The following is a 16,275-nucleotide window of genomic DNA, read 5'->3' on the forward strand; positions in this document are numbered from 1 at the left end:
GCACCCCCGTGCTCCCCCCGGGCTGGGGGCGCGGAAGGTCCCTCGGGGGCGGCCCCGGGGCCTCCTCTTGGTGGCCCTGGGTGGCCTCACCTCCAGCCATCTCTTGCAGCTGTGTGAACAGCAGGGACAGCGAGGAGGGGTGCACCCCCCTGCACCTGGCCTGCCGCAGGGGGGACGTGGAGTGCCTGCTGGAGCTCCTGGAGTGCCACGCCAGGGTGGACCTCACCGACAGCAACGGGGAGACCGTTTTCCACTACGCCGTGAGAGGCAACAACCCCCAGATCGTTGAGGTGAGGGTGGTTTTTTTAAAGCTGAGAAGGGAGTGGGGCTTGAACGGGTCTTCTCTGTGCTGTGAGGGTGGGGGGGAAGATGATAGGAAAATAGCTGGAGGCAGGGGATGAGAAAGGAGTTTCCTTTGCTGCAGCATGCAGTTAATGCTCGAGGCTGATTTCTGCTTCTTCCCCCTTTACTGGTGCTGTTGCCCATAAGCAGGCTCCAGATTCTACCCTGCAACAAGGATATTAAGCAAGTTTCCCCAGAAACTGTCCTTCATTAAAACATGAGGATGTTAGGAAGAATTTCTCTAATGTAGGGGTGGTGAGGCACTGGCACAGGCTGCCCAGGGAAGAGGTGGAGTCACCATCCGTGGAGGGGTTCAGAAACATGTCGACATGGCACTCTGGGACATGGCTTAGTGGTCATGGTAGTGTTGAGTTGACAGCTGGACTTGACCTCAGAGGTTTTTTCCAGCCTTAATGTTTCTATGGTTGCTGTCTGCTTCAGGCCTTCACCTTGCCTTTCCTCAGGCTCTCCTCCCTCCATCTCTGCCAAGCAGGGTGTTTGTTTTGGGGCAAAGTGCTCCCATGGAGCAACGTGTGTTGCCCACAGACTGAGGGACAGCTCAGACCTCCCTGGGCTCTCCTGAGCTGCAGAACCTGTTGTTAGAGCTGAGTGGCCTTGCACAGGGGACATGGATCAGGGCCTCAAGACAGTCTGAAGCCAGAGGCCTCCTTGATTGCTGAGAAGGCCTGGGCAGAGTGACAGGGTTCAGAGGGGCGTGGTGGCCTTGCACCTTGGTTCCTCAGTGTGTCAGCTCCCCAGCACCCAGTGCAAGCACGAGGCTGACTCTCCCCTGTGGCTGCACCCCTCACGTTTGCCCAATGCCTGTTGTGACAGTCCTCCCTCTGTCTGCTAAGCTCTGCTGGGCTTTCCTAATCTGTGGGGGGCGGGGAGGGATGTCGACTGGGGCTTGCTGTGCTGGGGGGCAGGGCAGTTAGGACTTTTCTATTAAAAAGCTATCTTCTGCCTTTATTTATTGGCAGCATCTTGGCTTGTTGTTGCAGAAAAGCTTCCAGGTTTGATCTGTCTTCTGCTTGTCTATTTTCTCTCTTGATTCCTTGCCAAACCAGAGAAGGGAAACTAAATTCCTGGAGGTTGAGCTGCTGCCTGTCTGTGGTAACTGCTGGGGCCACAGCAGGAGAAGAAACTCCTGGTTCCAGTTGGTGCTCTCACTGGGTGGGGGCTGAGCTTGGCTCTCGTTGGCAGTCTTCTGGGCTGTGTTGCTCAAGGTGGTGTGAGCCCTTTTGGGTTGAGGGGTGTCTCAGAAGCACTCAGCTCACAGGAAGAGGACACAGAGACCCTGTGGGGACAGCAGACAAGGAGCACTTCTTGTGCTGAAAGCAAGAGTGGAGAGGACAGGCTGTGGCCTTGTGAGGAACCCTGTGCTCCACAGCCTGCTCTCAGAGCCTGGGAAGAGACAGTGCTATTTTATTTATCTCTTTATCTCCTCTTCCCAGCTCCTGGGTGGAACCCCAACCTGTGGCCTGGACCACCTGAGCCACGCTGGGCTGACTGCTCTGCATCTGGCTTGTCAGCTGGGCAAGGAGGACATGGTTCAGTCCCTGCTGAGGTGCCGTGCCAGCTGCAATGTCGTGGGGACCCTGGGCTACCCCATCCACACTGCACTGAAGTTCTCCCAGAAGGGGTAAGGAGCTGCTTGGGCTGCTGGAACAGAGCTCTTCCTCCAGCCTGGGAACTTGTCTGCTGGCTCAGGCTCCCCTTGCAGGGCAGTAGTTGGTAGGAAGATGTTGGGAGAGATGTGGATGTCGTCTCTCTGGACTTGTGGAAAGCCTTTGATGCAGTCCCCCCCTTAGCATCCTTCTCTCTGAATTGGAGAGGTGCAGATTTGATGGGTGGATTGTTTGGTGCGTGAGAAGGACGTGGACTTGTTGGAGCAGATCTGTGGCAGGATGAGGGCTGATGGTTTTAAACTAAAAGAGGGAAGATTCACACTAAATAAAAGGAAGAAATTTTTACACTGAGGGTCATGAGACGCTGGCACAGGTTGCCTAGAGGTGGTAGAAGCCCCATCCCTGGAAGCATTCAAGATCAGGCTGGACAGGGCTCTGAGCAACCTCAAATACTTAAAGATGTCCCTGCTCCCTGCAGGGGGATTGGACTAGATAACCTTGAAAGGTCCCTTACAACCTCAAGCATTTGTTGATTTTATGTCTTGTGCTGCATCACCAATTCGGAAAAAGAACAGAGAACTGCTGGTGTGGACAAGAAAGAAGTAATTTCAGGAAAAAAAAAGGTTTTCCCTGAGTTTATCTGTATTGTTTATCTGTATTTACTCTTGACTCTTAATAACACGCTCTGGAGCCAAATCTAAAAGAGACATGATGTGTCTAGTCACAATAAGTCTGAATTTTTCCACTTGTAGTGAAGTCCACAGATTGTTAATTTCAGCAAGTATTGAACTATTTCAGTTTTATCCCCATTTTTACAGAGAAAGAGGGAGAAGAGGAAAATTTCCCCTCAAGTCTTGAGAGTTTCCAGAAATGCCATATTGCTGTACTGGAGAAGCACCCAGATGTTGCTCCACAGCTTGGATCTGGGAAGGGATTCTCCTGCTTCCTCCCAGCACTGTGCTGCTTGTGTGCTTCCTGCTGCTCCCTTCCTTTCTAAAACAAAACCAAAACAAAACTGGAGCTGAGGAACTCGTAGGTGTTGCAGAGAGTCTGCTGCTGCTGAGGGGCTTCCTGTGAGGCTCTGGGTGGAAGGCAGGTGCTGGTGTGAGTGGAGCTCTCAGCAGGCACCCAGCCCTTCATCTCCTTGTCTTTGCCAGGTGTGCCCAGGCCATCCTCGAGGTGGATGCCAGCCAGGTTGGCTCCAAGGACCCTCGCTACGAAGCCATTCCTCTGCACTGGGCGAAGAAGGCAGAGGTAAATGAGCCACGCTGTGGTGAGGTGCTGCCACCCAGCCCGCCCTCAATTCCTCCTGCTGCTGCCCTCTCCCTTTCCTCAGCCCCTGTGCAGAGCTCTGGCAGTGCTGGGGCCCAGCCAGCAGCCCAGCGTTTGGTTCTCATTACCCTGGGGGCTGGAGCAGTGGGGTCTTTGCTGTGACATCCCTAGTTTATCTGCTGTAGAACTGCCAGCTTGTCCCTTTTCCCTTTTTGTTAGGGAAATGGCAGCAGTGGCACTGTTACCCCTGGGGGGAGCTCTCCTCATTGCTGACAGTTTCTCAGAAGGAAGCAGCTTGATGCCTTGAAAACGGCAGGGAGGGTGAGAGGTAGGCACAGGGTGGTGGCACGTGGGTTGTGGTCCATCTTCTGCCTGAGGTGGGCAGGTCAGTGGTGTGATACACCACGCTGGGGCACTTAAGTGGTGCTTGTTGCCAGCAGAGGACATTCCTATGGCAGGACTGTTTCCTCTCCTGCAGTATCTCACATCCCTCTGATAAATGTCCTGTGGTGTTTCAGAGCAGACACAAATCTGCTTGGCTTAGAAAGAGAAGATAAAAAGCAAACTTCCCCCCCCTAGTTGGCAAGAATTCTGCCCTGTTTTTTCTCCATTGCTGTCAGCCAGTTGCTACACTTGTGTCTAAGTCCCAAAACATCCAGGAGCTCTAGCCAGATTGTGAAACCACCAACTAGTTCTGTGGTAAAAGGCTGAGAAAGTCCCATCTTGAGCTCTTGGAACAGTGCAACTGCCACCTGCCAGCCAGGCAAAGGGTCTTGCCTCCCCCTGCTTTGCTTGCCGTGAGACCTGGGTCTTTTGGGCACCCAGCCAGCTGTCCTCAGGGTCTCTTTGTGTCTTCTTGACCTGGCCCATACCCTCTGGGGCGCAGATGACCCGGCTGCTGCTGGAGCATGGCTCTGAGGTGAACGTGAGCAGCGGGACAGGGGACACAGCTCTGCACGTCGCCGTCCAGAGGGGACGCTTCGACTGCGCCATGGTGCTGCTGACACACGGGGCACAGGCCAACGCCAGGGGCCAGGGGGGCAACACGCCCCTGCACCTGGCCATGAGGGTGAGTTTTTCCACAGAGGCTGCTGGGAAGGAGAGGGAGAGGGTTTGCTTAAAGGGTTCATGCAGGCTCCTTGGAAATTCTGGGTGTCTGCCTTCACGGGGTGATCCCTTCCTGGTGAAAAAAGGGGGAGGGAATGAGAAATCGTGTAGCTGAAGGGAGCGTGGCTCTCACCTTGAGTTTTCTCTTGTGCTCTAGCATGACCACCTGGATATGATCAAAGCCATTGTGGTGTTTGGAGGAGATGTGGAAATCCCCAATGATCTCGGGGAGACGCCGGGGCTGTTGGCAGCCAGGAGCAGCAAAGGTGAGGGAGCATGGCAGCAGTGTTAGGGCGCAAGCCTGGCACCCTGCCTTCCCCTGGTGGCCAAAACAGTGCTTTGGGGAGAGGTAAAAACACAGCAAGCCTGGGTGATGCTTCTCCAACGTGCTTCCCCAGCTTCTAGTCGCTCACTAGCAGCAACAGGCTTTGCATTCACAGCCCTTGGTGGAGTTTTCTTCTGGGAGGCAGAGATGCAAGAGGAAAAGCTGGCGTTCAATCCCCCTCTTTTCAGCCACCATGTTGGGCACCGCTGCTGTGCACGAGTCCTGCTGCCTGGTGCTTGGGCAGAGACACCTGGGACACGCTTTGCCCCTTCCCCAGGCCACCCCCCAAGGTTTTGTGAGGGGCAGGGCTCCCCTCGGCGTGTGTGTGCACTGATTCTCTCTCTGATCTGTGACTCCCCCTTCGTCACCTAAGGTGCAAACCGGGAAGTGCTCTTAAACCTGCTGCAAACTGTAGGGACCGAACGCTGCCACCCACCCATCCCTGCCTCCCCAAGCCTGGCACCATCCTCCTCCTCCTCCCTCCTGGAAGGCCAACCTTCCTCCCGGAGCAGCTTCAACAGCTTAGGTAAAGCCTTCCCTGGCCCTCCCTCCCTCTCCTCCCATCTTGTTTCACAGTGCTGTCTCAGTTCTCTTCTAGGATTGTCTCCTAGCTCTCATTTTCTGCTGACTCTGTCCTCATTCAGCTGTTGCAGGATCCCATCTCTTTTCCCTGCTTTTCCTCTGTGTGTACTCTAAACTCTTGTACTCCAAACTTGTGTTGGATAGACCTGACACAGGGTGGCTCTGTAAAACGGAAGGGGAGGACTGATTCCCTCACCCCTTTGGAAGAGGTGCAGGACTTGGTTGCATGCAGGACTTGGTTGTATGCGTGTGCTTTATCCACTGGGTCGTTTACAGAAGTGGAGATACTTGCTGGTCTGCCTTGAGGACCTCCCAGTGTCATGTTGGGCACAAGATCAGAAGCATTGCTCATTCAGATCCTGGAGGCCAGCAGTTGGCAGAAGGGAAGGGGTGAAGCCTGAGGATGAGTGACCCTGGTCACAGGGTTTATGTTACACGTAGGAAAAGCCTATCCTAGGACATATGACTGTGTCATAGCTTGTGTTCTGGACTGCCCAGACCTTGTGAATAAGCCCCTGGGTCTATTCTAGGTGCCAGGCCCACCTCCTTCAGGGAGCTCCAGAGCTTGGGCAGAGGCACTGGCAGGGGTTACAGAGTGGGCAGTGGGTGAGTTGGGTTAGAAGGTGGCTCTGACCCTCTTGAGAGGGGCGTGCAGGCAGGTGACAGCCACTTGTGGTCCACTTCCCTCTCAGGTTGGTGGTTTCCTTTGCAAAGACCCTCCTTTGGGGCTAGAGGACAGTCCCCCCCAGCCCTGGAGCGTGGCTCTGTCACCCCAACTCTCGGTGGCTGATGACACTGGGACTTTCTTCTCACTGTGGCCTTGTGAAGACAGCTCCCCCAGTTTCAGCTCTGACACAGTGACACAGCAAGGCCTTTTGTCATGGGCTCTGGCCCTTGAAGAAGCTCCTCACACCTTCATTGCCATCCACAGCCACCTTCCTGGGCGCTGGCAAGAGTATTTAACTCCCCTCCCCCTGTTCTTTCTTCTTTTGGTTTTGCAGGCTCACTTCTCACCTAGCCTGGATTGGTGTCCCACCCCCAGGGTGGCCTGGGTGTACGTCACCTGAGGGGTAATGACAAGCCACCCTGTCCCCACAGCTCTCCTGCCTAGGTTACCTCTCAGGAGTAGATCTAGGTTTTATCTTGCAGCTTGCAGTAAACTGCCTAGTGGGCACGCTGCTAGGCTCTGCCTCCTCTCTCAGCCTCCTGTGCTCATCATCTGCTTCTACAAATCCCTCCATCTTTGCCAGTGCATCTCCAGCTGCCTGCTCTAAAGGATGGGGTTTCTCCTCTGTGGTGTGGAGTTTAATTGGGGGGGTACCTGGTGAGTATGGGCAAGATGGGTTGTGTCTCCTGCAGGGAAGGCTGCGAAGGGAGCTGGATGTTCTCTGTGTGATTGTGGTGGAAATTGTTTGCTGCACTGGTGAGAGGTTTGACTACCCTGATCAAGCTTTCTAGGGGCAGAGAGAAAGCAGAAAGAATGATTGAAGGCTTTCTAATTGATGAAGTATGATTCAATTGACTGCTGTCTCCAAGGCACTCATTGGAGGGTTCAGGTAGCAGAGCGGTCTCTAATTTTTTTTTCCCCTTTTGCATGTTCGTGGCCCTCTAGGGTACAAGGACCTTATGTATGTTTCTGCAACACTTGGACAGTTGTTGAAGGCACCAGATATTGTGGACTCACCCCACGAGAGTGGAAGAAAGTAAGTGAGGAGCAGCCTCTATCCAGGCTCCTGTGCCAGGTGAAGGTGAAGTCCCTGGGTGTGAATTCTCCCCACCCACACCCGTGAGCCTGGAATCCTCAGAGCTGACTCTATTTAACATCCATTCATCTTGCAGTTTTTTGCCAGAACCTCGTGATAAATCTCTGTTCCTGTAAGCAACCCAACCCCTGCCTGCCCCTGCCTGCAGCAGAGCCCGAGCTGAGCAGGTGAAGCCCCTGCTCTGTCCCCCTCCTTCTCTGCTGTTTGGGCTTTGTGAGTGCCCCGTCTCCACACGCTGCCCTGCTGCTCACCTGGCTCCTTGGCAGTGGCTGCACCTCGTCCTGTGTGGAGCAGAGGAGGGCTTGGCACTGAGGTGCTGCTAGCAGGAACTCGGGCCGGTCTGCTTTTTATATCTGATGCTGCATCCTGAGGGACTTGGATGCGTTTCCACACCTCTCTGGTGTAGAGGTTAGAGGTGGCTGAGGAGCAAATGGTGTTGCACCAGCTCTGCCAAGGCTTCTCTGGCCACGTGCAGCCCTGCTGGCCTCTGAGGAAGCACCACTGGATTGATTTGTCCCCTGATTACCCTCTCCACAGCACCGTCCCCGTTGCTGGCGTGGTTTCCCATCCGTGTTGTGATCTGTAAGCTGTCCCACAGCTCCCAGTCACCCGTGTCTGTCTCTTCCCCAGTCAGGACCGCTTGCTGTGCCTGGATGGAGGGGGCATCAGGGGGCTGGTGCTCATCCAGCTCCTCCTGGCTATTGAGAAGGCCGCGGGCCGGCCTGTGCGGGAGATTTTCGACTGGATCGCGGGGACCAGCACTGGGGGGATCTTGGCCTTGGCTATTGTCCATGGTAAGGACACTGCAAACAACAGGCCCCATGGCACTTCCCTGGGCACTTCTGGGGAGCTGCCTCTCTGAATCCCAGCTGAGATGGGTCATCCTTTCCGAGGGATGTTAGTGAAGGAAGGCCTAGAGGTGGCTTTGCGCTCACTTCTCACCTCAGCTGGCTTTGGGCAGCTTCCTGCTGGGGTTTTTTTTTTTTTTGGGAGGTGTGTGGTGGCAGAGTGCAACGTTCTGTTCTTCTTGATCTCTCCACGGGGCTTTTCCAGCAAGGTGGCAATCCACACTTCCTGACAGTGGGAAACTATGCCCCAAGCTTGCCCTTCCTCTTTAATCCCTCCCAGTCATGCTGCTGAGGTCTGAGCAGACGAGGGGCAGCTTGGGGAAGGGGATGGGATTGGGAGTGAAGCCTCCCATCTCCCGCTGGTCCTGGAAGGTCCTGGCTCTGATGTGCTCTTTGTTCTGCCTGCCCTTCCTCCTGCCTCTTGCTCCTGCCCTTGCCCATCTCAGGGAAGCCCATGGACTACATGCGCTGCCTGTACTTCCGCATGAAGGACATGGTGTTCCGGGGGGCTCGGCCCTACGAGTCAGAGCCCCTGGATGAGTTCCTGAAGAAGGAATTTGGGGAAAACACCAAAATGACAGATGTCCGAAAACCGAAGTAAGTCCTGCGTGGGGCTGCGCTGCTCGATGCTCTCCTGAGTGTGCTCTAGACCCCTCTCAGCACAGAGCTGAGCCTCTCCCTAGGTCAGAGCTGGAGGAGGGTGACGTGTGGACTATCGAAACCATAAATATTGTGGTTTTTTTGACATTTTACTCTTCTTCTGTCATGTCTTCTCCCTAGGGTGATGGTGACAGGGACTTTGTGTGACCGGCAGCCTGCTGAGCTCCACCTTTTCCGAAATTACCCCGTACCAGAGACAAAAGTCTCCACTGAATACAAGACAAGTGCATCTTTCAAACCACTCACTCGGCCAGAAGGTAAATGCTGGCACACAGCAGTCCAGATGGTTGGCAGGGAAACGGGGCTGTCCCTCAGAGAGAAGATTTCCTGTTCTTCTTCCCGTTGCTCTGAAAATCAGGAGGTCCCAGCAATGGCTTATCCCTATCTTGACTTGTAGCTTGGTCCTTGTGGTGATTCCTTTTTCTGCTTTCTCTTCTGCCCTTGGCTTCTCTTGTACCAGGGGCTGGCTAGGAAGGTTCTTGAAGAAAGGGTCTGCTAGAGTAGTCCTGTGTGCCAGCAGTGCCTTTCTCTGGGCTCTCAGGAGCAGATTAACACAAAAAAAAAATGTATAACAGAAGCATGCAGCCCCCTCCAGCTTGCTTCTTTCTTTGCCTAGCAAACATAACTGGTTCACCATCAAAATAGCAGCAACGAAGATGGTAGAGAGTGAATTTGACCCAGGCTACACAGAAAGTGGTGAGAACATCTTTCAAAGCACCCCCCAAAATAATCCAATATATCCAAGCAGAGACCCTACAGCTGGGAGAAAGGGCCACAACCGTCTAGGGCAGGGTCTTCTGGGATTGCAAGTCCTCCTGCTTTGTGCTGGTGAAGGTGGGGTGCTCCTGGCAGACAGGAGAGCTGCTGCAAGAGGGGCCCTGTGCTTTCTCTCCCTCCAGAGCAGCTGGTGTGGCGTGCTGCCCGCTGCAGTGGCGCGGCTCCCACCTACTTCAGGCCCATCGGTCGCTTTTTGGATGGTGGGCTGCTGGCCAACAACCCCACCCTTGATGCCATGGCGGAGATCCACGAGTACAACAAGACCCTCCTTAAGAAGGTGATGGAAATTTTGCCCCTGACTGGTCACTGGGGCTTTATTTGCTTGCTGGAGCCAGCCTAGAAGGGAGCGTGTGGAGAAGGATGTGCGTTGGGAATGGTGGCTGAGGGGTGAAATGCTCCTTCTGAGAAGGGTGGGAGGAGGGGAGGCAGCCCCATCAGTCTGTCCTTGCTGTTTTGATTTGGTTGATGGTTGTGTGTGGCCCACAACTCGTCCCAGTGGGGCCTTTTTCTGCCCAAAAATAAATGGAGAAGACAACGGCAAGGCTCTTCAAGGCTGAAGAGTGAATGCCTTCTGTGGCGTGGCAAGTTGCTCAGAAAAATGACTAACTACTGGCAGCTACTGCTCCGTTTAGCTACAAGGGGAGCTGTGTTGCCAAAATGACTGGAACAGTTGACTGGTTCACAGTCATCTTGCCCTAGGGCTCAGCTTTGTGGTGCTCCCAGGGGTTTGGGTGCAGCCAGGGGTGTAAGGGGCAGAACAATCCAAGGGTTGAAGTCGCACGGATTGTACCTGTCTCACCAGGCAGAACTGAAGGGGGAAGATGTGGGAGACAAAAGGCTACTGAGCCTCTTGCCCTGGCTTCCAGAGCTTCCACAAGCCTGCTGTGAAAAGACATCCTTGTTGGTCCTTGCAAACAAATCTTCTGTTTGTCCACAGGGTCAGAAGCAGGAAGTGAGAAAATTGGGGTTGGTGGTCTCCCTGGGGACAGGGAAACCTCCCCAGGTCCCGGTGAGCTCTGTGGATGTGTTCCGCCCCACCAACCCTTGGGAACTGGCCAAGACTGTCTTTGGAGCCAGGGAGCTCGGCAAGATGGTGGTGGATTGTGTGAGTGTTGGGAGGAGGGCGTGGGGGAGGACCCCTGGGGCTGTTTGCAAAGGTTCCTGGTCTTTAGCTTCTTCCTTTGGGAAGAAAATCACGTTTCCTTGGATCTGCTCTGCCTGTGGCCAGTTCGAGGAATGGACACAGTGAGTAGATGAAGGATTGAGGAGCACAGTGGGTCTAGAGCCCTGTCTGCCTCTTGGGGGTTTTGAGTGCCCAGAAAGGTTCTTGCAGCTGGAGGGAGCTGAGGACAGGGTGGTGGTCAGTGACCCTCAGGAGCATTTGCAGCTATGAGTTTGTATTGTTCCAAGGAGTGTTGATTATCCTCCAAGTAACCTGGACCAAAACAAAAAAATAATTTAAAAATCACACCTCAGCAAACAGCAACTAATTTTTCTCTAGAAAAGTTTTGTTATCCCCAAAAAAACCCAACAACCAACCAACCAAACCATCCCAACCAAAAAGACCCCAAAGAATCAACAGCCGACTCCCTCTCGACGGCGACCGGTGCCACCCAGGGTGTGCTTGCGCCCGGTTTTCCGAGCTCGTGCAGTTTGTTGGGTGTCAGGGGGGGCTCTTTTGGGCAGGGGGTGGGCAGGGGGCCAGTGGCCTGTTTCTCCTGCAGTGCACGGATGCAGATGGCCCAGCTGTGGATCGTGCCAGGGCCTGGTGCGAGATGACCGATGTCGCCTACTTCCGGTAGGAGCTTCCTCTCTGTTCCCTCCACAGAGCTGTTTTTAATCCCTTTCCCTTCAGACCTGGCCATGGCATCCCAAATAGCATCTCCTGGGCTGAGGCGGGGCTGGTGTCTGACAGGGACCTTTGGGGTGTGCATCCTGCCCCCCCTGTTCCACCATCTCTTGAGGCTCGTGCTTTAGGTGGTGCCATCGCTGAGCTTGAGCGTGGCTGGGCTTTGAAGAAGGGGAAGCTCTTCAAAAGAGCCACTTCACCCAAGCCCTGTGCTGGCCCCAGCCTTGCCCCGTTGCTGTCTGTGCCCAGCTGGTGATGCTCTCTTGCTGTGTGCAGGCTCAGCCCCCAGCTGCACACGGAGGTGATGCTGGATGAGGTGAGCGACGCCGTGCTGGTGGATGCTCTCTGGGACACCCAGCTCTACATCTACCAGCAACGGGAGCAGTTCCAGCAGCTGGTGCAACATCTCTGCAGATGACTGGCTTTGGAGGCTCCTGCTCTGCAGCCCCAGGGCAAGGAGCAGCAGGCACTGAAGTGGCTGGGGTTTGCACTCAAACCAAGGTGTTGAGGAGGGGAGGGATTACTACTACTACTGAGGAATTAATGCTATTTAGTAGACAGCAGTGCACATACACCTGTATTCCAGGACACAACCATGTACTCCCAAACATCTGACACTTGTCTTTGTACTGCAGCCCCATCTCTGCTCCTGTGCTCAGCTTTGCTGCCCTGTTGTCTGACCTTAGAGCCCTTCCCCAGCAGGCACAGCCCCAACGACCTGTCTGGAGCTGTAGCAGCTGGAGTCTCTCCTGGCTCTGCAGCACTTTGCACCTTCCCACATTGCAGAATGGGCTAAGGCCAGATAAAGCTTCAGGGGGTTGCTTGGCCCACTGGGGCCAAAGTGCTTTGGAGTGTATAGTGTGGGGAAAAGGGATTATTCTTCCCTGAACAGGCCTGATTTGAAGGGGAGTGGAAACACTGCAGCTTTCTGCAGTAGATGTGGTGCGGAATGTTGTGGCTGGCCTTGGGGGAAGCTTTCTTGAGCCAGTTGTCTTCTGTAGCACCTTCCCCTTTCCCCTCTGAGATGGGCTGGCAGCACAGGTACTGACTGTCCCTGGGGTGGGAGTAGACACCCACCCCCCGAGCCTGTGTTGTGCCACTTGACTTGCTGGGCTACTCTTTATTAATAAATTATTATTACTTTCTCTATTCTTAATGTGGAATTGAAACACTGACATCAGTTCCTACCAAAGAAGCTGAGCCTGTGACTATTTGGATTTAGTGTTTTTACTGCTGGAAATCCCATCGTGGCTGCTCCGTGTTTCTGCAGGAAATTTTGCATATTTATAAATAAATTATGTCTCTCTTTTGGAGGTGTTTTGAGGAGTAACCTGAAAAACTGATTTCTTAGTGATTTGCATTTGACTGCTGTTGTAAACAGTGCTTCTATGCAAAACTAATGGGGCCTGAAATAAAAAGAGGTTTGCATTTGGTTCCACTGTGTCCTGGTTTGGGTTAGCCTCTGTCATTCATCTAGTGGCCACCCCAGCCCTAAACTTTGCCACATTGGCACACAGTTCGTGGTTGTCTTGTGTCTCTCTCCCTCCTGCAAGCTCCCAGAGAGTCTCTGAGCTTTCATCCAGGTAGAAAATCAGGAATTTGGCTTTTAACTTTGATATCCCCAGTGGTTCCTGGACAAGGTAACTGCTGCCAGCTTGCTGTACCTGCTGCCCACGGATTCCTAAGGGGCATCTCTGGCAGGAGAGTGGGTGCCAAGTCACAGACAGGGCTCAAAGCTGATGATCTGCCTTCTGGTCTTCACCTTCACAAAGGAGACTGTGGAGCTAACAGCCTTTTAACGTGGAGCGAAGGTTTTCTCTTTCCTGCTTTCCTGTGGAAAACCAGAACTCCCTCTCCTGGGATGGAAGGAGCAGGAGCTCCTTCCTGCTTTTTCCTGGGGCTCCCTCCCCGGGTGATGAATAATGCAGGGAGGTGCTCACATGCCCCTGCTGGCTGTCGCAGGATTCCTCTCCCCCCAGACTCCGGTTACTTCCAGGATCAAGTTCCAGCCCCCGGGCTGGTGAATTATTAAACTCCAGCAGCGCTCGGCTCCCTTTGTGCCAGGTCTGTGCCTTCCTGCTGTCCTGCCAGTGCCAGGCTCTCTCCAAGCCAGCCACCTCCTGAATTGGAGTCCTCCAGGCCAGGGTAGCACTTTGGGCTCTCCTTTGCTCCTTGCTTCCCTGTGGGAGAGGGGAAAAGGCTCCAGAGATGGACCTGTCCTACAGATCCACCATGTCCATCTATAAGGTGAGTGCTGAGAGCAAAGGCTGCTCTCATCTGCCCAGAGGAAACGTGTAGGAGGGAAGAGAAGGAGCTGTTCTCTGCCAACAGCTCCCTGGGAGAGTGGACAGCTAAGGGCTGGATCCATCCCCAGCAGCTGCTGGGGCCTCTGGGCTGTGTTTGAGAGCAGATGGCTGGCAGGAGAACAGGGTGGTGGAGGTCTTCAGGCAGAGCTGGGAAGGAGCTGGGCAACTGAGGTGGTTTGGACACAGAGCATACTTACGATGGGTGACCACTTGGTTCAGTGACCAGAAAGGAGTTCAGCTGGCTGAGTTCAGTCTGATCCCACAAACACTTCCCTCCACACATCGGTGCTGTGCTGAGGTCTTGAGGGCTGGGAGAAGAGGGGATTCGTTGCTTATTCCAACCTCTGCTCTGCTGTAGGCAGCAAACACCTTGGATAAGTAGAGCAGGGAAGGATAGAGAGGCTGATCTGAAGCAATCCACCCCTTCTCTTAGCAAGCTGCATGGCCTGGAAGTGCCATGCTGCAGGTGACCACTTGGCTCTGCAGTGGGCTACCTTGCCCTCTGGCATTGCTCCTCTCCTGGCAGAGCAGCCACCAGGGATGCAGGGGGCTGATTCTGTGCAGGATTCCACATCCCCACATCCATCCAGTGCCCCAGCTGAACCTCAGCAGGAGGGCATTGCCCATGCTGAGGTCCCCGGGGTGTGGGGAAGACTGGCATTAACCTGCTTCTGCCTGGCCACAGAGTATTCTGGAGCAGTTCAACCCCGCCCTGGAGAACCTGGTGTACCTGGGGAACAACTACCTGCGTGCCTTCCATGGTGAGTGGGGTCCTGCCACTGCCCAGGCTCCAGACCCTGCTGCTGCATCCATCTTGGGTGTCCAGGGTGTGTCAGGAGGGGCTGCTGTCCCCCAGGGCAAGGCTGCTTGTCCTCATCTTGACGTGTCCTCAGCTGCTCTTGCTCATTTTCCTTCTCCTCTGGGGACCCGCTGCTGTTATTAGGCAAGGTAGTAGGGGGTGGTTGCCCTGTGTGCTGCTTGCTGAGGCTGGTGGTGGTGGTGGGAAGGCAGTTCAGATCCTTACCTCCCCCCTCTTCTCCTCACAGCATTGTCCAAAGCAGCTGAAGTGTATTTTAAGGCGATTGAGAAGATTGGGGAGCAAGCACTGCAGAGCTCCACCTCACACGTGCTGGGTAAGGCTCCTATGCTCACCATCCTCTGCCCTGTGATGAGCCCCAGTGAGGCTTTTTTTTTTGGTCTTCCTCCTTACCTAGTCCCTGTCCACTTGCTGGGGGGTGGAAGACAGGTCCTCTGAATGGTATCTCACAGCACCAGGCCCCGTCCAAGCAGTAAGAGTAGAATCTGTGTATCCTTGAACATCCCCAAGGCACCAGCACACCCCCCTGCAAGTGTCTGAGATCAACGACTGAGCTCAGCTCCTGGGATGGACCTCCAGTGATGGACCTCTCACAGATGTCTCCTTGCTGAGACATCTTATCCTGAGAGCTTTCACCTCAGAGGAAACATTTTGTTCCTCCTTTGCAGGTGTGGGGGGGAAATCCAGTTGAGAGGCTGGAGCCAAGGCCACACTGGCAGTGCCTGGGGAGTGGTGGTGGGGCTGAGCCCTGGGTGGGGGAAGGCTGCCAGCCTGTCTCAGGGTGCAGAGAGCAGCACGTCGTGGTATCTGCTGGACTTTCACACCTGTAGATCAACAGCCTGAGTTGCACATTGCTGAGCTCAGGAAATGGCCACAGGATTTTCTCCTCCTTTCCTATTTATTTCCCCAAAGGTGAGATTCTGATGCAGATGTCCGACACACAGAGACTCCTGAGCTCTGATTTGGAAGTTGTGGTGAGTGGTTTTCCCAGGGGCTGGTGCAGATGGGAGGGAAAAAAGGGACTTCTTTAACCACAGCATGCTGGCATTTGCCCCATCTCCTGCCCTCTCCTTGCCTGCCTCCTTGCTCTCCCTGCTGCACGTGTTCCAGAGCTGGCATGCCCACAGCCTGCCTGGTGCTCCACGTGGTGAAGGGACAAGGATGATGTCTTCTGTGCCTCTTCCAGGCTCAGACCTTCCACGTGGATCTGCTGCAGCACATGGAGAAGAACACCAAAATGGATGTGCAGTTCATCAGTGTGAGTGCTGAACTCCCTTCTCCACCTCAACCCTCCTTGTTTCCCTCTCCCCTCTGCACAAGGGCTTGTGGTGGAGCACTTGAGGCATTTCCTTGACTTTCCTCAGCAGGATTTAGGGGGTCTTCTCTTCTTCTTCCAACATGGACCAAAGCCCCTCGTCTGGCTGATGATGGAACACTGAGGAGGGCAGGGAACTAGAGGAGTTGTGCAGTGGGATGTGCCAACTGCTTTAGCAGGGCTGAAAGTCTTGGCATCCCCAAAGCAGAGCTCTGAGCTTCCCCAGACCACAGCCTTTGCTTGGGTGTGGGTGCCCCTGCAGCCCAGCTGGCCATGCCAGTGGGTAGAGTCGTGGCAGGAGGCAGAGGCCTGGGGGCTTGCTCCCAGTGCCAGGGGAGCTGGGTGCCAGTTTTCCCTCCTGAGATCCTGAGGCTCATTAGCACTCTGGGGCCCTTCAAAATGAGGAGAAAGGTAAAGAAAGACTTTTTTTTCTCAGAGGTCCAGGTGAAGGCTGGTTTCAGGGGCACTCAGATGCTCCACCAGCCATCAGAGCAGGACCCCAGCTGCATCACAGGGTGGTTGGGTCTCCTGTTCCTCACCCAGCCTGGTTTCTCCCTGGCAGGAAAGCCAGAAGCAGTATGAGCTGGAATACCAGCGCAGAGCCACCACCCTGGATCAGTGCATGGCAGAGCTGTGGAGGATGGAGAGGGCCCGAGATAAGAACGTCCGGGAAATGAAGGTCAG

At 54.5% G+C, this 16,275-nt stretch overlaps 2 protein-coding genes across 2 annotated transcripts in view; both read left to right on the plus strand.

Annotated features, from left to right (window-relative positions):
• Positions 1–109: 109 nt before the first annotated feature.
• PLA2G6 (phospholipase A2, group VI (cytosolic, calcium-independent)) lies at positions 110–11,571 on the plus strand (the record flags this gene model as incomplete). The annotated part of the gene is made up of 14 exons (XM_008947465.1): positions 110–290; positions 1,797–1,984; positions 3,128–3,224; positions 4,129–4,311; positions 4,507–4,615; positions 5,048–5,200; positions 6,869–6,959; positions 7,650–7,813; positions 8,314–8,464; positions 8,648–8,784; positions 9,427–9,581; positions 10,242–10,409; positions 11,029–11,102; positions 11,430–11,571. Coding segments are annotated over 14 exons (1,993 nt in total), but the record flags the coding sequence as incomplete, so codon positions are not given.
• A 1,790-nt stretch (positions 11,572–13,361) lies between these two features.
• Positions 13,362–16,275, plus strand: part of BAIAP2L2 (BAI1-associated protein 2-like 2) — a gene marked incomplete at its 3' end in the record, with an annotated part of 5,321 nt that continues 2,407 nt past the window's right edge. Inside the window, exons 1-6 of the mRNA XM_008947466.1 lie at positions 13,362–13,400; positions 14,145–14,220; positions 14,506–14,592; positions 15,189–15,250; positions 15,463–15,534; positions 16,154–16,270. Of these exons, the coding sequence (XP_008945714.1) occupies positions 13,362–13,400; positions 14,145–14,220; positions 14,506–14,592; positions 15,189–15,250; positions 15,463–15,534; positions 16,154–16,270 (453 nt within the window). The remainder of the gene's footprint in view (positions 13,401–14,144; positions 14,221–14,505; positions 14,593–15,188; positions 15,251–15,462; positions 15,535–16,153; positions 16,271–16,275) is intronic.

Source organism: Merops nubicus, unplaced genomic scaffold (assembly GCF_000691845.1).
Source record: "Merops nubicus isolate BGI_N331 unplaced genomic scaffold, ASM69184v1 scaffold41959, whole genome shotgun sequence".
NCBI lineage: Eukaryota > Metazoa > Chordata > Aves > Coraciiformes > Meropidae > Merops > Merops nubicus.